At 41.4% G+C, this 22,031-nt stretch overlaps 2 protein-coding genes across 3 annotated transcripts; one reads left to right on the top strand and one right to left on the bottom strand.

Annotated features, from left to right (window-relative positions):
- The first annotated feature begins 5,270 nt into the window (after positions 1–5,270).
- On the top strand, positions 5,271–12,056 carry cdkn1d (cyclin-dependent kinase inhibitor 1D). Of its 2 annotated transcripts, none has more exons than XM_030439815.1 (3): positions 5,271–5,398; positions 8,143–8,624; positions 9,057–12,056. In XM_030439815.1, exons 2-3 carry the CDS (start codon positions 8,147–8,149, stop codon positions 9,113–9,115), a joined length of 537 nt encoding a protein of 178 aa, XP_030295675.1. In that variant the 5' UTR covers positions 5,271–5,398; positions 8,143–8,146; the 3' UTR covers positions 9,116–12,056. The 2 variants fall into 2 exon arrangements, with proteins under 2 accessions (XP_030295675.1, XP_030295673.1); XM_030439813.1 differs by lacking the exon at positions 5,271–5,398 and adding an exon at positions 5,636–5,892.
- A 353-nt stretch (positions 12,057–12,409) lies between these two features.
- slc37a3 (solute carrier family 37 member 3) lies at positions 12,410–21,795 on the bottom strand. The gene is made up of 14 exons (XM_030439812.1): positions 21,668–21,795; positions 19,214–19,445; positions 17,734–17,839; positions 17,494–17,586; positions 17,022–17,105; positions 16,250–16,395; positions 15,754–15,850; positions 15,569–15,653; positions 15,280–15,482; positions 15,034–15,175; positions 14,706–14,807; positions 14,372–14,571; positions 14,181–14,246; positions 12,410–13,853 (listed from the first exon to the last, which is right to left on the bottom strand). The coding sequence occupies exons 2-14, from the start codon at positions 19,288–19,290 to the stop codon at positions 13,761–13,763; spliced, it is 1,494 nt and encodes a 497-aa protein (XP_030295672.1). The 5' UTR covers positions 19,291–19,445; positions 21,668–21,795; the 3' UTR covers positions 12,410–13,760.
- Positions 21,796–22,031: the final 236 nt, after the last annotated feature.

The following is a 22,031-nucleotide window of genomic DNA, read 5'->3' as shown; positions in this document are numbered from 1 at the left end:
AATAGATAGTTAATAACATTTCAACATAAAAAAATTCTAAACATGAGGAGAACCTTGTTGTATATTTTGTTGGGTTGTGGTCTTACATTGTCCAAATGTTTCCAACAATGTCCGAACACAGAGACATAATAATATAGATGTCAGAGGATAATCAAATTAATTAGGATACATCACCTGGGAACCATTAAAGTCTGTACAAGTGTTTTCACAATGTAGGCATGGGAATTTTCTGGGATAAGTGAAAACTTTGGCCCAATAGTGGTGCTAGATGAGATTAGTTAAGGGAATCACCAAAGGTTACTGGGCTTCATCCTCTGGGGGGGCATGAATTTTGTGAACATCCTTTGAATAACTGTCAAAATCTTCAAGATGAGTACAAAAAATGTCATAATCCGAATGTCAATCTCTTCATTTATCAGGAATCCTATCCGGGGGACCATGAATGTTCCCACAAATTTTGATGGCGATCCACCCAACAGTGGTTGATTTATTTCAAAGTGGTGCACTGACCCACAGACTGACACTGGCATCGTTTGAACCCCTCTGCTAATGTGGCTAAAGATAAGGGCTAAACTGTTGTAGCCTACAGAAATCATTTGCTTCTGTTGTGCACAGCTTGTTTTGGGTTAGATCTCAATCTACTGAATATGTGTTTGTATGTACACATGTTCACTTGTGTGTGTGACCTGCTTGGGGGTGAACAGACATGTTCCCAGCATGTAGAAAGAAATTGGCACATGTGAAATTACCATTTGGCGTAGCGCTCTGAAAGCTCGCCTGAATGATGCACACACACCGTTTCCTTTCTTGCTCTTTGACTTGCTTGAATTGTGCCTTTTCCGATGCCACGTTGCTACACCAAGTCTCCCTTGTTCTCCAGATCGTAATTTGTTGTGGTCTGTCAGTAAATTATGACTGACGTAAGCAACTGACTGTCTGTGGTATCTTCTTCTCAGTATTTGCTGCCACAATTGAAAGGCAGAAAGGATGTGGAAACCCCCGCGCTGCACCTGTGAACCAACAACTTCCTCTCCACTGTCTTGTGCTCTTTTCTCACCAACGAGGACTTCCTGCTCAAATGAGACAGGGTACACACTGTACATCCTCTCTTGGTGTCCCACTCACTTACTCAAACCCTCAAAAGTTCAATATAGCCAACTGAAACATCGGCCTTCTCTGGAGTGAAACCAAAGAAGATCTTGATCTTAAAAGAACAAAGTGACGCAGTAAGTAGTACTACTTGTGATATGACATGAGGTGTTTGACTGCACCATAGGCTGTCTGATCAATCACAATGATGTAACACATTGGTTTGTGGACTACCACTTTGAAGCCTCGAGTTCCGCATTATAGCCCCTGCCGTCTTGTTTTTGGAAGCAGCCACATTTAGATACAAGCTTTTGATCTGATCGCCAACACGAGGACACGCCATGGTAGTAACTTGATAAATGTTGGTTTAAGGAACTTTTGCGTGGGCTTAACTTTTCCTTGTTAGCTCGGTCCGTTTATAATACTGTCTGTTGCATATACCATCGATTAAAGCCATATTTCAACCGATGTGTGAACATGATATGGGTAAGTTGCAAGGCTGATAGTTAATCTTTTCAGTGAATTACTTTAAAGGAGTAGTTCTACATTTTTGGGAAATATGCGTATTAACCTTATTGCTGAGAGATGAGAAGATTGATACCGTGGTCAGGTCTGTATGCTCAATCTAAAACTATACAGCCAACAGCCAGTTATCTTAGCTCAATATAACCGGACCTGACTACACATAAAACCGAGGCTATTATTATGCACTTTGGTTTTTGCATGTTTTTTTTAATTTATTTTTTTTACAAATAATATACAATATATCACTAAGTATAGCATATTTTGATAATAAGGGAGATTCAGGCTAGCATTGTCCCCCTGGTGGCATGAGAGCGGTGTCTTGGTCTTGCGTTATGACCAAAAATGTCAAACTACTCCTTTAAGAGGATAATCTGGTGGTGGTTTGTGAATAAGTTCTTCAACATCTACCTTCAATTAGCCTTTAAGCCGAGTTCATTTTCTGTGTTGTTGTGAACTCTGTTGTGAGCGGCATCTTCTGAGAAGGCTACACTTCAAACTGCATACATTTGCATCACACGGCCTGTGGTTGCAGGACATAGGTATGTCCAGCTTCCTAACAGCTTCTCTGTTGTGTCCTTTGTGTGTTTTACGCCCCGGTGAATCAGTAACATTTGAATGAAAAGAGGTGAATTGATTTTTCTTCTCACACTAGCGCAAGACCCACCGTGACAGCTCCCCAGCACGTCGTCTTCTGACCCAAGTCACATTGTAACTGTGTGACTGTTGTTTGACAAGCACGCTAATGTATTCAAAGGGCACTGACCGTGGCAGGGAAAACAATGGGCTTAATGACTGCGTTGTTAAATGTAACACACAGCACAGGATTAAGGACTGGAGAGGGGGGGAGGCACACCAAAACACACACAACACTGTGGACAACAAGAAGGAGGATTAGGAATGTAATGTGGAACAATAAGCTGACTGTAAATACAGGTCAGGGAGCTGACATAACAGTGAGGGGATCATGCTGCTGAGGACTCATTGTCTGCTCAGGAGCCCTCAAATATGACAGTAAATAAAGCCCACTTGACACACAGATTAGCGGAGCAATAGGGAACTGGGCCACAACCCTAATTGCCTATTATGTATCACGATGGGAGGGACCTAAAATAACTCAGCATGTAGACAATAAATGCGTTTTTGTGCTGACAATACGATGTCAATGACGGGGCACATGATCCATTTATCATCACATCTAGGGCCGCAGCTAATGATTAGTTTCCCCATCTACTAATTTGCCGATTATTTTCGCAAATAGCTGATCCAACTAACACTCCAAAAACAATAAAAAGCAGCACATCCTCGCATTTTAAAAGCTGAAATCAGTGACTGTTTCGCATTATTGAAACGACTACAGAGATTTTCAAAAGCGATGGCAGATCGACTGATGGGTTCATTGACTGATCATTGCAGTTCTATTCACATCTTTTGTTAAAATAAAGTGGGTAAATTATTAGTGGGGTACCTTTGGAACAGTGGATGTGGATCTTTCTAATTAGTGGTGATTGAACAGTATCACTTGAAAGAGTGCAAATTCAAAGGAAATCTCATGTTCATCAAACCCCCTCCATAACCCAATAATTGGGATGTGTCGCCTGAAACTCTTTAACTCACTTGGATGCACTTGTTTTGTTTGCTCTGAGCTGCCTTGAACTTTTTCTAAGCTCTTCCAGGAAAATAGCCTCTTCATATCAAGAAACATTCCACAGTGGTGACGTAATGACTCCCAAGCCGCCACACTGCTGTCACACAGATCGCACACAAACAATGACCTTCACCATGGCCGCTACCTGCTTTGGCTTATTAAAGCAGAGCATCTGATAAAACACTTGCAGAAACCTTGCTTTCATTCAAAGTGTCTGAGTGGCTTCAGCTGAAATGAGGCTGGCCAGGCACTGACTAATGTGTAAAAATAGTCAGTGTGTGTTTGTAACCGGGAGCAACCTTCCTGAGTGAGGGGCGTTGGTCGGCGCGGGGGCCACTCAAATGACTCCCATATTGTGTCACTGAAATGCTATGCAACAACGAGGCCCATGTAACACGCTGTAACAGAGAGCCTATGTAATAAGAAGAAACAGGAGAACCTATTTGTCAATTACAATAGGAAGGATGAGCCGGCAGTATCTCGTAATAGTTACGGAAAGAAAGAAAGTGTCATAATAGGTGTAGGACGTGCTACTGGAAGCCTAACATGATGTAATAATGAAAGGCAACCGAGCGAGAATTTAAGAACTGGAAAAAATTGAATAAAAAGCAAAACAAAAAAAAAGAAAAAGAAAAAAGAAGAAGTGAAATTTAATACTTATGGCGATAAAAGGGAAAAAAAATCTGCTTCTTACACATGGGAAAATTCGATAAATGCCTCCATTGTTATTTTAAATGTAAGAGCTCAAGCAATTAATCTGCTAATTAATCCCTTGTTTAATCAGCGACATAATGACTATGAAAGGTTGCAAGACCAAAATTGACATACTCAAGTGCCTTTTTTTGTTTGGCTAAGAGTCCAAAACCCCAAGATAAGCAGTCTGATGCTATATAAAGTCTCTGGAACTATAATTGAGGAATGTTTGGCATTTTTGATTAAAGGTTAACTCCGCTGATTTAGACATTAAAGTGTATTCACAGGTCTAAGTGAGTACTAGGACTACTTCGTATGTGAAAAAAGCTGTATAAAGCCTTTTGTGTCTCCATAGGAAGCCATATGTAATATCATACATTTACTCCAGTGATGTCACCCAGTGGCTAAATTGCATTATGGGTAAAGTAGGTGGCATTAAAAAGGTGATGTGTTTTGCTGCAGCGATTATGATAATTTGTTTTTAAACTGCCGATAATAAGTCCAACAGTATTATAGGAGTGCAGTGCTAGCCCACAGTGCAACTAAGCCACTGAGTGACATCACTGGATGCAATTAATCAGATTACATGCAGCTTCCTCTGAAGCCTCAATTTTTTTCCACATATGTTGCAGCACTCCTTAAGACCTGTAAATACACTTTAATGGGTAAAATTTGCGAAGTTACCCTTTAAAACCCCTGATCTCAGTTGTTGCAGATTAGTTTTCTGCTGCTCAACTATTTGCTTCAGCAGCTCTAATCTCTTTTATTCAAACATCAGACTGGTGCTTTTATCTGTGGACTTTAATCTAGGTAGCTATAAAATACCAAGGTACATTAAAAAAGAAACAGTATATATGTCATAGAATGTGTCAAATAAGATTACTGTGTTTTTAATTTAGAAAAACTAGTTTTATTTCCTGAGACAAAAAAAATGTGTTTCTATGTATGTTAATTTGATTTTGATTTAACATTAGAGGTCAAGAAGTCACAAACATTTTACGGTAAGGAAGTGAGAAGCAGCATGGTTTGTGCTTCACCTACTTACTTCATAAGTGACTAAATGTACATGATCATGGCATGCACATGCCTCCCAGTGCCTCTTTCCACTTCATGGGCCTGAACTCCATACATGTGTGGATGTGGGAAATTTGCGGGAAAAGTCAAAATGGGGCTGTCTTGACCTCCCAGTTTCAAGTCACGTTGCATTTCAACGTGACTGAAGTCCGTGGGCTCGGTGCCAAAGGAAAACGTGATGCAAACATTACACGAGAATGTGTGTCACATTTGCTGGAGAAGGGAAATGGCCGCCATTGCCAAGTTATTTGACCTACTTCTAGCTGCGCTGAGGGAGAAGTGAGGCACTGGCGCGCAACAGAGTGCAGCAGCAACAGGTTGGAGCAGGATCGCAGAGAGAGAATCGGAGCTTTTTAGCATCTTAAAAAAAGGGTAAGACACTATTTATTATAGCTTTTAACACTTAATATGTATTAGTATACAATAAAACAACGTTAAATACACAGTTGAAACTTTTTTTTTTCACTTAGTGCATGTTGGATGTTTTTCTGCGCACGTCTTTTCTGCAGCAGCACAACTGCAGCTTTCGCTGCGTTCACTTGTCTTACACATTTATGATTGCGTTGTTTACCTCCCGGCGGCTCGCCAACAATGACTGTTTTGATGGCGACCCACGTGATCGTTGCTGGGACGTACCCTCTTCTCCTGTCTTCTAAATCCTTTACAAACAACTCGCAGATAAAGGCGACAAGCGCGACCCTCCTGTGGGCAGTGGCTACGATAGTGTTCAACGTGACAGTGTTTGTTTCCACGCTGCTGTCACGAACGCAGCTCATTTCTCTGACTGGACCTGAACTGTGCGCAGTTTGAGGGCGAAACGCTCGAGACGTCAACTTGTAGAAACTTTTGAGACATTGACGCTGATGGTAAGAAGATAAATATCATTTATTTCGTGTCTTTTTTCTTGACGCCATATTAATTACGAGTATTTTACGAGTAATCATACCAAAGCTCTAACTCTTTACTTTTATATATTTGGTTAAGCTAAAGTGCACGTAACGTTACGTTAGTTTGAGACGTTGATCGCCGCGTTGCTAGCCGTTGACACGCAATTCTATAATGTGAAAAAAGTACATGTTAACTAATACTTTTATATAGTTGTTGACACTCTTCAATGCAATATTAAGTGGCTGTTGTGTGTGTAATATGAGCGTGAAGTGCTTTGACAAGATGCGGGCTGTTTTGTGTGTCGCATCTCATTGACCCACATCCGCACGGAATCCGACTGCGTCACGAACTTTTCCTCCGGACTCGTTTTTTACGAAGGCAAAAAGTGACTTTTCTGGTGTTGTTTTGACCGGCATTGCAAAGTAATTACTCTCGGTTGCAGAGGCAGTCGTTGCATTCGTAGTTGTGTTTTTTTTCTATAGTTTTGGTGGAAGTTTAAAGTGGGTTTTCTCGGCGTTTTTTTCCGGAGACACCGAGCGAAGTGGTAACCCGATCTGCATACCGCGCCCACTTCATCCTCAGCACAAACAACTTTCACTGGCAGAGAGCAGCAGCCCTGTCGGTGAAAGAGAGGCAGTGCTGGTTTTGACTTTACATTGTTTCACCGAGGTTTTTTTTTCTTTTTCTTTTTTTTTTTTCTTAACATTCATGCGGTTCTGAAGGAAGTCGTGCGGGTTAAATCAATTACTGATAGTGATTAAAGCAAAGTCAGAGCTTGAAAGCGCTAAAACTGCTCGCCTCCTGTGGTTGCAAACACATGTTTTCTAACTGTTTGTAATGAGCGGGCGGACATGGTGAAATTTACAGGCTGTTTGACTTGTGGAAGTGCTCTCACTAGCTATACATTCTGTATGTGTCAAACAGTTTCGCAACGCTCTTCTCCCCCCTCCTCCTCAGACCTTCTAGGGTTTTTTTTGTGTGTGTTTTTTTCCCCCCAAGCAGGTCCGGCCCCTTATTTTTTGTCCCCAGGCTAATTTTGAGCTTATATAATGGCATGTTGGTGCTTCTTAAAATGACTGTACATTCTCCATGCTGTTTTAACTGTGAGACCCGAGAAACCACAAGCGACTTAACCATTTACAGTTTAATTTGAGCAATTACGCAGTTTTAATGACTGGCAAACAGCCCCAATAAAACTGGAGAATTAAGCTATCCTATGTGAAAACTACTCGCACTGAATCCCAGAATGTGACGCTCTCTGTTTGAATCCATTGCCATTTTTTGTTCAACTGCTTAATATATCTTAGATGTTTGCGCAGGGCCAGATTAACCCACTATGGGGCCCCTTCTCAGCTACCCACGCCCCTTGCCCCCTGACTTTACATTGTGGCCGCCTCATTAAATGCAAATTTCTTTTTAGGTATATGAGTTAAGTATAAACAGGGCCCCCATACAAAACAGGGCACATGATACAATTTTCACACTGGTTGCGCTGGTGCACCCACACAGTATACAGCAGTATAACTATCAGCTCTATAGTAGTTACTGCCCATCCCACAGAGAACACATCGTCGTGTTTTACTGCTTCGAAACAGCTGATAAAGCAAGAACCGTGAGTTAAGTGCAAGGAACGAGGCTCTAGATTCACCAAGGATGTGGTTATCATTCACCTACATGTAAAATTAAACCACACTGTGGAGATAGTGCAGGTTGTGACATGATAAACTTGGCAGAATATCAGTTACCGGTGCAGAAGTCGATGTCAGAATTCAACAGCGCTGCTCTAATTAAACGTGGCAGGAGGCAGCTGGGGTATGTGGGAAACATTTTTCACAAGGAGTCTACGTGGGCCTTTTCTCTAAGTGACTCTCTGACCTCTACAGTCGACCTTTGACCTGCAGACACCAGAGCAGGTGGAGAATCCGGTTAACTCTCACACGGCAGGCCAGTGAATTATGTTTGAGATTTATATGGTGTAAGTTCAGTTACCTGTAGCTGCAGTAATTACTCAGCGGGTAAGGGCACACATGTGGTTGATCACATAAAATATAAAGGCGCCCAAGAGGGCAGATACAGCTGGTGGTGGGAGGGGTGGGTGTTTGTGTGTAATCTATGCCAGTAAAAAGCCAGCTCACACCTCATTGAAGCTCTACAGGTCTAACAGAGCCAACACTCCACCTCTGGCCTTTCTTTAACACTGTGTGCTGCATGTGTTTCTTCTCTTACAGGGAAATGGCGTTTGCCTCTCCATCAACATCAACAGCAGGACCAGCAATGGCGTCTGACTCGGAAATGACATGCCAGGGGGGCATCGAGACTTTGAATTTGAAGGTGGGGCCAGTGCGGAGGAATCTCTTCGGGCCAGTAGACCACCAGCAGCTGCAGAAGGACTTCGAGCGGCTGCTCTGCATGAGCGTGGAGGTGGCCAACAAGCGCTGGAACTTCGATTTCCAGAGTGAGAGGCCGGGAGAGGGCTCCAACATTGAGTGGGAGGAGCTCAGGTGTCAGGATGTGCCGGTGTTTTACCGCAGCTGCACGGTTAGGCCGGCAGGGCTGCCACAGAATAGAAGACAGATTTCGCCTTCATCAGGCGAGAGTTCCCCAAGGTCCAGCAGCTCATGTGGGTCTGGGGATGAGTACCTGGAGGTGACCACAAGGGGGTGCTACCGGCTCAAACGCAATGGAAAACGCAGGCAGGCTGCCATCACAGGTCAGTACGCCCAAAATTTCTAAATTATGCTTATTTATTCTGTTGCTGACAATTAAATGAACATGATGCCACTGTTAGCAGCTGCTTAGCTTGGCACGAACTGGAGTGTAAAAAAATCAGGAAACATTTTTTTTTAAATGTTCTCGCTTTTTTACTTTACGACTTACCTTACTTTTGGATGGAGAAAGGCTACATGTTCCCTGTTTTCAGTTTTTGTGTTTAGCTAACTGGCAAAAGCTTCTAAGCTCTCAGCAAGAATGTTAAAAATTGTGTTTCCAGAAAAGTTTACCCTTTCCTTAAACAGTGCTTTTATATCTTGACTCACATCATGATTCTACTGACTGTATCAAGACACCATCAAGGAAAGATTTCAGTTAATAGACTGTCTGGACGTATTTTTCCTGACCTTGAATTGTCTTTTTCTCTCATCAGATTTCTTCAGGGTGAAGAAGAGGAAGCTTCTGCATTACAAAGCATCGTCTCGGCAGTAGAGAAGCAGACTCAACGGCAGATCACTTAGTGGTCGACATCCTTCACCTCACATTGATGTTTCATATCATATGTAAATATGTAGCATTTTGTAACTGACTGTCCACAAGCTCAGACAGCATGGGCTTAAAAACTGACATCACATACCTTCAGTTCTCAGCACAAGGAAGCTACCATTCCCCTCCTTAATCATGCTCAGACCCTAGAAACGGTTTTTGTTGATAATTAGAAATATTCTATATTCTATACTGTTTTCCTCAGCTTCTGACTATACTGTGAAATAATTTTGAATGCACTCTTAATAACAGAAACAGGCTCTAGTTATAAGAGGTTAATTGTCTTCTGAATGGGCCTTCAATAGTATTTGACCTCATTTCTCGACCCGTTTTTTCTCCCTCTTGCTAAAAGTCATAAGAGGTTTTGATTAGAGGAGTTACTATTCCTGGCCTCGTGTCACACTTTGCCTTCAGTCTCACCCCTGCGGCTCCCAGAGCACGAGTCGAGCCAGAGGTCAAAACCTCAGCCAGCGCTCGAAAATTTGGCAGCACGACTGTGATTAGCTCCAGGTTAAAGGTCAACGGTGGAGGGTCAGCGGTTAAGTGATTCAGTCATTGTCATACAATGAGAGTAGAAATGATAACGTTTCATATCTGACTATTTATTTATTATCAATGATGCTAGATCATTTTCAAAAAAAGATAAAATAAAAAAAAAAATAGACAAGCAAAGTGTAAAATAAGGTATTGAACCAACATTTGTGGAAACCTGTGACTTAAGTGTTAGACTTTAAGTCAGTCACTTTTAAGTCAGTGCTCATATAGACTCCACCGTTGCCGCTTAAAAATTCGGCCCATAATTATTTTATACCATCCCAACAAAGCAAGAATTATACAAACTATATTCCCTTTTTGCATAATGGGGCTGTAAAAACATCTGTATATTTGTTTGGCAACCAACCTTATTTAGTATTAGCTTTACGCTTGTACAATGTAGCATTTTCAGCTCTTTGCCTTCACATGATTTCCACCATCCTTTTCTTCATGAAGGTGTAGCGTTCAACATAGCGTTTTATCACTGTGACACAAGTCGGAGGGATCGAAACTTTCGATCCCAATTTTTTTTTTCCTCTAAGAAGAGTCGAGCTGCTTAGCATCTTCTGTCGCCACGAAGTTCTATAAGTGTACATATATAAGTGTTTGTGTGAATGAGTTTGATTGGTGTTCATTTTGAGCTTTCTCACAAGTTGTTGAAGTTGTGGCAGCTGAGGCAGTTGTACCAAAGAGGAAATAGCTGTGCCATTAAATTAGAAACACATCATTTATAACAAGTGGCTCACTGTTGGTAGGTCACAGAAGGATTTGGTGACTCAAATAGGACATGCCTCCTCCTTTGTCCCTACAGTCATTCAAATTTGTATATGAATATAAAGCCATGCCCTAGATTAATCCACTCTTAACTACCTCATCAAGTGATTCAGTTAAACAAACAAGTTATATACACACAAAATTTAAAACCAACATAGCTCAGGTTGTTTATGTCTACAGGCGAAAGAGAGACAGAGAGACCGACACAAAGGGGAGAGGGGGGTCTGATTATTGTGTTGTGGTAAAAGCTGTCGAGGTTCAGCACTCGGCGTTGAGTTTCACATCAGGTAAAAGAGTCAGTGTGTCAAAGTGGGGCCCAGCTCCATGCAGAGGAAACTCGGCTCCCCCGAGGGGGGAGGGGAGAGGCAACTTTTGTTGTCGCTCTCTGCCTCGCTCTGCTCTGACAGCTCTCCCGGAGACGGAGGAGCAGTATTAGTGGGGGAAGGGATGAGGAAAACTTTTAATAGAAAACCAGAAAACGTCTCAGACCCCTTCTGGATCAAAGGATCTCAGCGGCCAGACAAGTGGCCCTCGAGTCAGACGTGCTTTTGTCTGCCTCCCTTTTAGAAGTCTCTCAGCCTCTCTTTCATGAAGCAGCCCCCTCAGTCTCTGTGAGAAATTGGCATGAAAGCAGTTGTTCATGATCATGTTATTCTTTCACGGCCATATTTCACAGCGCTAAAAATAGCAAACACGGCTGTTTAGAATTGTTTGAATTTGTCAGGATGGCTTGTTTTGTTTGTCAACGTATCTGTGTGTGTGTGTGTGTGTGTGTGAGAGAGAGAGAGAGAGAGAGAGAGAGAGAGAGCCAGTGTTTGTGTGCAGCTATCTTCTCAGTGCATTTAAGAGGAAACTTTCAAAGTCTATTAACTTATTTTGAGTTTGTTAAGTAGGGAAATAATTGTAAATTCCCTTTTTTTTTTTTTTTTTTACTATAACTAACTAATTGTGTTATTTCGGAAACTATACCTTTGCACTACTTCAAACATTGTTGACAAGAGAATTATTTTTTTATGGTAATCTTTAAAAAAACAAAAAAAACAAATACTTTCTCAGAAACCGGGGCACAGATTAGGAATTTTCCAGACATTGATAATATAATAATAATTATTATATTACCTTTTTCCTCCAGTAAGATCTGTCATGCTGTTAGACACATTGTATAATTGTTATTCTTCTTCATAGCCGTTTGGAGGAAATACAATAAAACTAAACTGGTAAATGTCAAGATTGAGCTGTTAGTCTCACTTGGCCTAGGCAAACTTTGCTTACCTAATTCACCTGTCGCAGCTATATTAAAGTGAAGCCTTTTTAAAAAAACAAAAAGTGTTGTATATGCATGAATGTAATCTTTTGTACACCATTTGTAATAATTTTATTGTAAATTAATACTGGTGTATGTACCCTTGCAACATGTAAGAAGTGTATTTGTATGGGATCAGACTCATCCTTTGTGATGATATTTGTATAGAAAATACTATATTGTTGGGTTGTTGGTGCACTGTTGCCTTTCATGTTGTTGATTTCATAGTGTGCTCAAAATAATAAAATGTAAATGAGATTGATATAAACAACAAAACTGCCGTCTGAACTCTTGTTTCTTTTAGTGTTATGAAAGACCAAAACTTGATGGTTTTTTTGACTTAATAGCACCACCTGGTGGTTTTCAGGTAACATTACACAGGAAATAACCAGAGTACACTAATTACGTTTACTGGATTTGGCGGGAATGTGATGTAATGAAACTTAGAGGCTATAATAAAACAATTACTATATTATCTTCAGTATTCTGTAGGTGTGAACTAGATATTTCACAATTTGTTAAATGTAATATGCATTTATTTTAAATGAAAATTTGCATTTACATTAAAACATTTAAAATAAACAAATGTAAAAAAAAAAAAATAATTATACCACAGATAGTGTTACACATTCCACATACATATCAATGTTCATTTTAATTACATTTGACTTTGCATGTCTCATTTTAGACACCACTGCTATTGGTTTAGCACAAGGAACCTGTCCCCAAAGCACTTTTTATGGTGACTTGTGTATCTGCATGCAACAGAGCAAAGTTCCTGTTGTGTCAGTGGCTGTAAAATCACAAGTTCTCACAGATTACTGACCAAACTGTCTCGACATGTAGACAACATTCGCAAAAACTTCCCAGCATATGGCTGCTGTGTTTCCCACAATGATTGTGAGTAAATATAGTGTACAAAGACTCACGGTGATAACTGACCATGTTCGGCAACAGATCAAACACAAACAAATGTGTTTCATTTTCAATGTCAGTGTGGAATAAAACACTTGAAGTGTTACATGTACAGTACACTGTAAACTAATTATGTGAGAACACAATGGAAGATTCTTCTGGTTGTGTTTCTGTCAGTTTGTTTTGTATGAGGGGTTTCCTGGGATTTAAGACACTAAGATTTGAGGCATAAACAATCCAGTGAAGTAAAAAAAAAAGCAACAAAGAGCAAATATTTGTCAGTGGCCGACACATTTACATAATCAAGAGGACCAGTCCCCATGATGGAAAGGCTTTACAGTAAAGTTTCTGACTACACAAAACTGTAAACACAATAAATCAAGTGGCTTTGAGTTTCCCAAAACACTACAATGTAGGTGGTTCACTAAAATCTTGAAGACTTAATGATGACTGTCTGATTACTACAGTGCAATAGTCATTATCTTAACCATAAACAAAAATATCATACATAAATACAAAAGCTGACAGTCAATTTCTACATTACAATTATTATTCACATTCTTTCAATAATCCTGACCTACAATCTGCCTCAGAGCGTTTGATCTTTAAGTTAAGAACTCCTGATTAAAACATGTACATTTAAAAAATCTAAAGTTTTTACATCCATTTAAAATCCTAAAATATATATACATGAGTACATTCTGTGATGAATTCACAGAGTGGTTGTGCCTGACAGCCAGGTCCCTTTAAAAGCCTTTTTAGTTAGGCACTTCAACCTCCAGATCCTTTTTTTTACATTTCAGCCTTGTTGTGAGCGGATAAGACTGCAGCGTTGTGCTCAAAGACTCTCTTCCTGCTCACAGACAAACTCGGGCCATGCTTGTGGGAATAAAACTGGTGTCACTCTAACTCCAGGTCACCATAACACTCGTGACTGTGAGAAAAAAAGCATCCACCAAACCCTTCCACCTCATGAAACTCACAGAGAAGGTGAGTGTCTGTGCAGCCTCGCTGTGTCGCCATTGATAACAGTAGAAGCATCACGTCTGCTTTATGTTAATGCTTTCACAACTGGCGGCGCAGCGCTTGTCTGTCTCTCCACATGGCGCGCACCTCTTTGAAGAGCAAGGGAGTGATGAAGACAATGCTGCCCCCTGTCTGTAACATAAAGACACAACAGTCAGGGTTACAGGACAGTTTTATTTTTATGTTATATAAGGTGGTGTTCCTGTTTCCTGTTTTTTGGTTTGTATTACTGTGTGCTGTGGTTAATGTATGCGTCTAATGGTTCTTGCCATTACCAATGAGCAAACAAGTGATAATTTTTTAAAAAAAGAAGAAGATATAGTTTTATCAGCTGGACATTAAATGGAATGGCATTTAAAAATCATATTTATGTCAATGTGCAAGAATCTGCAAGACAGGACAACTTTTCACTGCAGTGTTAATAAAAAGGCCTCTTGTGATTCCAGGAAGTCGTCTTACCATGACGATGAAGAAGTAAAAGACACACATCCAGCCTAGCTTGCTTTCAATCAGGGACACCAGGTACTAGAAGAAGATGGAGATATAAATTAGGTCAAATTTAAATCTGCAGGTGGGACTGCACTTACAACCAATCTTTTCCTTCTGTTGTTTACTGAACACAGGCTGCCTTAAGAGATGTTTTTGTTCACCTGCCCCCCGGCAGCTCCCATACTCCCAGTTCCATCCACGATGCCAGTGACAGTAGCCAAGGCCTCCTGACTCCCCCTCAGAGCGTCCTGCCGGCCCAGGTCAGCAGATATGGCCGAGCTGATCATATTAGACGGGCCGCCAATGAAGAAGCCGGTGGCGGCCAACAGCGCGGCGTTGATCACCTGGTCGTTAGGTGATCCTGAGAAAGAAAGAAGGTAGAATTGTTATTCTGTTATTCCACCATCAGCCTTATATATATGAGTTTCTGCTTGATTTCATTAGTCCATCACAGAGGGAAAACAAAACCAAATCTTTCAATGACTCTATACTCACGGCTGTATCCCACTAGGGCTCCCATCGCCAGTGCCAGGCTGGTGGCCAGCACCGGGGCTCTCTTTCCCATGAAGTCAGAAATCAAACCCTGGACTGTCCCCCCTGAAACACAGAAACAAAACAACACGGTGAGGAAAAGGCAGCTTACATCCAAACTCATGATATAATGTATAAGGAACAGAGGAGGAGAGATTCTTTTTTTTTTTTTTTTTTTTTACTGTACCAGAGTCCATTGAAAAAAGTGATAATTTTTAACAACAAAATTTTTGAGTGAGACCATGATGAAACATAGGATGGAATAAAATGCATAAATTCTCATGCCACTTACCGATGATTCCTCCAACATCGTACCACACAGACAGGCGGTCGGCCTCTGCCTCCTTCCAGCCGTAGTTGTTGCTCAGGTAGAAAGGAAGCCAGAAGAAGAAGGAGTAGTTGACCAGCTTCAGACACGCATAAGCCAGGGAATACTGCAGTACAAACAGGGACAGAGTCAATATGGTGTTTGTTTGACTTAAGTGCTTGTTCAAGAGCACCACATTTGACTTTGACTTGACTCGGATTGTGGACTCACAGGCAGCACTCCGGGCAGACAGAAAGCCTGACAGAAGCCGATGGCCTGAGGAGGCTCGGCCAGAGGTTCGTCTGGCTGCTGAATGGAATGGTGTCGCCTGGCGTACACCTCCACCTCCACCTCGTCCTCCTCGTCGCTCATCAGAGGTTGGTGGCTGTCTGTGTCCGTCTCTACTGGGCCAAGCTCTGACTCCAAGCACAAACCTGACACACAAATGTTAAATGTTAGATAGTATATCTTCAATTATATCAAGAAACACCATTTATACTCTGATCCTTGCTGTTCTTACCGACTTCTTTTGGGGAGGTAAGTAGGCCGAAGAACACCACCACCCCACCGGCAAACTGCACCACTGACGTCACCAGGAAGGCGTACTGCACACAGCAACAACAAAAGACATCATGTTAGCATTTAGTGGCTGAGAATGTTATCAAAACAGGTATCGCAAAAATATAAAAAAAAAGTGTGTCTTACCTCATATCCATACTTGAGAACACTGGAAGCCAGGAAGGCTCCCAGGATGTTGCCTACAGAGGCACAAGCACTCCACAGGCCAAACACAAAACCACGTCTGAAAGACAACAACAAGTTCACTTATAAATGACATATTTTTCATGCCTTTAGTTTCAAATTCAGATATTGTGTCTCTTAAAAAACACTTTTTATACTGCACTTTTTGAACTAAATGCAACTTCAGACTCAGCTCAGTGACTTGCTACTTCTATATTCAGCAAATTATGTTTACAAGTCCTGCCTGTGAGGAAAAGTTCTAAATGGGGTCTATGTCTCAGCAACAACAGCGATGAATGGACGTCATTGTGCGGGTGTTTCCGTGTGTGTCGAGCTCGACTTGACGGACACCAACTTGACTAAATATTTCTAGACTTGGACAGATGTTGCAGTTGTGATCTAAATAAAGTTAAATTCAGACAAATGGCAGTTCTGTGAAAAAGAGGAATGTCACACTCACCCCGTCTTGCCGAACCAGTTGCCCATGACGGCCACCACGCAGGGCCAGACGGCCGACTGCAGCAGGCCGTTCAGCACCCACAGGCCGCAGTACAGATAGATGTTGTAGATGTGGAGCCATTCCGTGAGCGTGCCGAACACAAATTCCTACAAATGCATATATAGATACAGTTATGTTCCAAAGTATCATGAATACAGGCTATTGGGAACAAATGTTATCTTATCTCTATTATTGCTTGGTGTAGATATAAACTGTATCAATGTCATCAATGAGCATTTTTTTCAATTCCACATTAAATTTCCCTTCTTTCAAGACTAAATCTCATCATAGAGAATCACGTACTCTACATGTGAAACAAGACACACAGATGGGTCTCTGCATGACAGTCAAAACATCTGTATACTTGTGTGGGGCTAGCCATGTGTGAAGTTGTATTGAGTGATTCACACGCTTTCTTTTATTCAATATTCATCCCATCTTGTACAGCTGACGGTAGGCCTGTCATGGTTTGCGACAAACATCTAAAAAAATCCAAAACTTTCTGGCTTGAATTATGCAGTTTTCAGGATAAACACCTTCAGGTATTCATGTCGGCTGTTTGTTGCTGTTCGCAAAAGGTTGGTGACATTCTTATGTAAACAAACACACATGTGAATCCAGATTCATCACCGCTTATTTGAAGACATTAAAGACAGTGATCACAGCTAAAATCACTGAAAAATAAACACCTCATTGTTAGTAACACACAGCCTAACACACACTATGTACTGACCACTGCAGCAGAGCCACACAGGCCGAAGCAGAGCACGTAGCGGAGGTTCACTCTGTCCCCAATCACACCGCTGAGATACAGACCCTGTGTGGACAGCACCAAGAATCAAATCGATCCATCAATTGTGTTTAAAACGCAATACCAGTACAGTTTGCTATTAAAGAGAATACATAGGACTGAACATGAAGCGAGTAAAACAATATAATTTAAATAAACAATTGTATTTAAAACATCAGAGTTAAAGGAGGTTTAAAAAATTAGATGGACCCGACTCAGCTCCAAGTTCTAGGCTGGGCTGTAAGGCAGTTAATAAAGGTATGTACAGTCACTAGTACAGTTTAATGTCGCTGCTGTCAGAGGTCATTCCTGAAACATGCCATCATCAGCTTCTGCCCGGTCCACCAGTTTCTGCAGCAGACGTCTCCTTTTTTCAGACTGCTGTTAACACATAAAAATCGTGTTCGCCACTCACCACTGCGTATGAGAAGAGGAAGATGGAGTCCAGAGCTCCCAGGAACAGAGTTGCCTGCTTTTCATCTTCAAACAGATGATTGTCCCGCCATGTCTGGGACAGTCGGAGAGAACACAGTTAATCAAGTGCGACAGGGGGTTTAAATGTCATGGACGCTCTAGACTTCCAACAGCCAACATATAACTTTGGTTTTAATGTTGTTCTTATTGAACCTGTGTTGGATTGCTTGCTGCACAGTACCTCGCCCGGGGAGAGACTTTCATTCAGGACAGATGGTGTCCACTGGGCCGAGATGCTCACTTTCACATTGCTGAACGTCTTCCTGGATGCATGCAGCAGCACATAACTGAAGAGACAGAAAACAGGTTTAACCAGCCAGCTTATGCAAAAGGAATTAGGTAAATATTAATGTGACCATCCATGTGGAATGAGCAGGTCAGAGTTCATACTTCAGCTGGAGGAGGGGATGTAGATTCCTAAATACTAGTTCCAAAATGTTTGAAAAATGGCTTTCATCATATTATCAGAATATACCATATTACCTACTTGGGCAATTAATAATCCTTTAAAAGTTCTTGTTAGGAGTCTTGGGCTACATAAGGTGACATGAGGCACGCAGGAGGTTAAATTCCAAAGAACTAGCAGTTCAATTCTGCTGAAAGAATTTACAGGAAATATCTGGAATGCATCATCTTTATCTAAGAAACAGGAAACACAAGCCCGAACTTTATGCTGAGCAGCAGAATTCATTGCATGCTACTGCCTGCTGCAGATGACACTTGGCTTTGATAGGAATCTCCTGACGTGGACGCAGATATGCGATATCAGATCGGCTGTAATTAAAGATTAACAGCACGGGCTGTGGCAGGAAATGAACCAACATGATTTCATTCCTGGTATGTTAAACACTGCTGTACATTCTCCATTTTAAAATTCAAATGACCTGAATGTCTTTGCAGGGTTTAATACACTTGTGGACTCTTTTTCCCCAATGAGAAAATATTTAGATTCATGTTTTCTACTTTTTCACTCCATGTAGAAACCACCTCTATTGGAAATCCTTCCTTATTGTCTATGTTATCTTGATCATGTCTGGCCTGGGTTAGCCAGGCTCCACAGACCTTTTACCTATATCAACAGCTCACACCCATTCTCACATGTTTCTGCACTAGCTACATTTCACTTTTATCCGACTCCCACATTTGCTTGTGGTTCATTCTTGTGACTGGCTAGTTAGGAGACTTTCATTTCAAAACTGCTTTGAATTTGTTGGGAATATGATTATTTTTTGATTATAGGAAAGTAACAGACACCAGGGATTGTAGTAAGGCCCTGATCACTGGAAGTGGACTCGAAAGCAGAAAGAAAGTGTCACACACTGGCTCCTAATGCATTTCTCTTTTAAATTTGATAATGTTTCAGCCAAAAACTAACCAACCACCTGGTTGTTGATCTTGAAAAAAGCCTGACGGATGAAGCATCATCATCATACATTACACATCATGCATATGGAACCGAAGTGTGTGACTCTTTGTTTCTGCTTTCAGGAAATCTCATACCATCTTTCTCCACCGCTCTTTCAAACAATTCAAAATAATAAAACAAATAATAATAATAATAAAAAAAAGAAAAAAGAGGACATGTCTGCTATCACAGGCTCATCTAGAAATTAACCCAAAGGTTTGACGGGGACCTTTAGGGCAGGGTGGGACAATATTACCTAAAGAAGGTGAGGAGGAAGGCAATCAGATGATGATGGGTGTACTGTGACAGGTAGCCACAGCACGAGGGAGGCATCACAGGTTTGGCCGGAGGGAGGAGGAGGAGGTGGAGGAGGAGGAAGGAGGTAGTGGTGGTGGAGGTGGAGGTCTTCGGGGGGAGCAGCAACAGGACAGGGAGGGGGTTCAGCTAATGTCCCGCTATGCACATCACTTGGGGAACAACAAGGAAGCCTGAAAAGAAGGAATTGGAAACCAGCGTTACAACAGGGCTGAAATTAACCAGATTTTTTTTTATTGTTATTGTTATTAATCGATTAGTTGTCTTGATATTTCAAATGTCTGAAAATGATGAAAAATGTCAGTGAGTGTTTCCCAAAAGCCCCAGATGACGTCCTCCGATGTCTTGTTTTGTCAACAACCCAAAAATATTAAGTTTACTATCAAAGCTGTGCAAAGAAACCATACAGTATTCACATTTTAAAAGCTAACAGCAGTGATCATTCATGCAGTGATCCAAAACTTAATGGTGGACGTTCCTTTTCAAAGAACACAGTGTTTGAGTTCACCCAAGGTTGTGATGACCAGGTGCTGAATACCATTTTACCTGATTTTACCAGTCCTGGCTGTTTCCTGTACTGCTACAGGCAATACTATCTTGTTGACAGTATCCATCACCTTGGGGTAAAACAGGAGTATGAATAGATGTATGTGATTCGAGTGCTTGGGTGTGCTCTGGTACCTGCAGGTATCAATGGGCCCAGTGTATAGTGACTGCTTCTGAAACCACTAAACCTCCCCCACCGGCCTGGTTTAGCTGTAACCATTCATTGGCTCACATTTTTTTTTAGACAGGACTCTATCAGCTTAAACTGAAGACTCGGATACAAGTCTTGAAACCAATCTGATACCGGTGCTTCTTCTCTCATGATTTTAAATGGGAAAGATGAAACCTGAAACTGCGGTCGTACATAATGAGAGTGTAATTATTGTGGATCTGTTACGTCACGGCCAAGTCGGGTCGGTATCTGCAGCAATACCTACTGAGAACAAAGGAAAAAAAATCTATGCTAACTAGATTTTTCTTCCGTCTTACATTCTCGTTAAACTACCGTTCACTGTCCCTGCAACTCTACTATAGCGGCAACGCTCAAATGTGTCCTCTTGGCACCTTAAGCGTGTACTCAAATTACATGCCAGTTTCTGTTGCATTCACGTGCTTGTGTTGCAATATATTGGCAACGGATGGGTCTACTGCTTACTATATTAAATTAAGAATTAGTCTGGTTAAAACATATATTTACTGTTAGAAGGAACAGACAATAATTATGTTATTTTTGTCTTGCTTACAGACAGACTTTTGGGAAAAACTCCTGTTGCACTCAATGATGAGGCACTGTTTTATTTTGAGAACCATTCACACTGATATGAAAGGGAATTGCCTTACTTTCACTTCCTTAATAAATCGTCGTATAAGCAGTTCACTCACGTTTTGTTTTTTCTTCTCACAGAAAGTTCTGGGTATCTGCCAGGCAACATTTACTGTATCTGGTTGCGTACACTGTCTGCTCACACTAACTTACACATCCAATGCAATAAACACATCCTTTCTCAGGTGGGAAAACAAGACAATGGACCATATGAATATGTCCTTTATGCAAGTAAAAGGGGCCATTTTTAAAGGGTGACACAGTTTTTACTTATGTTGTGCACATTACCCAATGCAAAAATGTAATCAACAAGATAACCAGTCATGACAGGACTTCTGTTATTTCAAAAACCAAAGCTTCCTGAGCAGTTTCATACTACAGACACGTAGGCCAAGTAGTTACAGATAGTCAACCTCACCATTTCACCACCTCTTATCAGGTAGTAAAGCCACTGTGCCCCGCAGCAGTGTTTATTAGATAAACCCCCTAAAGGCAAAGAAACATTGTTCTTTGACCGGCATATCCAGCCCCCTGCAGATCCAGTAAATGACAGGTCGGACTATTAAACGGTAGTTACACTTTATAGAGCACACCACACTGAAAGGGAAACTATAAGCAGGACGTCCTGTTCAAATGAAGCTATCCATTTTCAGTATAACAGACGGGCTCAAGTTTGTGCCTCCCACTGCTCCTGTGTTCCGAGAGATGATTTAGCTTGTTCGTAGATGAACAGCTCATCTTTAATTTAGCACATACGAATATATAGTCAATTAAATTCATTTTCCGAGGCGTTTTTGTTTGTTCTTAGAGCAAGAATTAGCCATTTCTACTCCATAACTGTCTCTGTCCATCTCTACCTCAGAGTGACAACGAACATATGCTACTTGGTGACAGAGCCTTTAGCTTCACAGCCGGTTCCGGACCCATTTTAGCTTTAAAAATCATAAGAAACGCTCTCAGACAAAGAGCTGATAGTTACAGTACAAAACATGTGGGATAAACAAACAAACGACAGCGTTTTCTTACCTTTCTGCTCAGGTAACCGTTGGCTTCTGGGTCGCTCTCGGTGTGGTGAAAATATGTGTTTACTGTGGAGTCCTATGTCACGGACGATGCTGCCAGCAGAGCACGGCGGCGCACTGCTACCACCAGCAGGACAGGAGTGGAACTACAGCCGTAAGAGCACAGGGAGAGGAGGAGGAGGGTGACTGTAAAGACAGCTGTTCAGCTCTCACCTGTCACGGTGACACTTGTTGGGTAGAGCCAAGCTGTCATTGGCTACAGGAGGATTTGTACATAGTTTAAACTCTGCACCAAAGAAACCATACTTGTATTAAAGGCACTAACACTGCGGCGAGGATCTAGCACTGAACTTGGTCAGCACTTGAAT

The sequence above is a fragment of the Sparus aurata genome, chromosome 14, assembly GCF_900880675.1.
Source record: "Sparus aurata chromosome 14, fSpaAur1.1, whole genome shotgun sequence".
NCBI classification, from domain to species: domain Eukaryota; kingdom Metazoa; phylum Chordata; class Actinopteri; order Spariformes; family Sparidae; genus Sparus; species Sparus aurata.
This window is presented reverse-complemented; position numbering and strand designations above follow the sequence as displayed.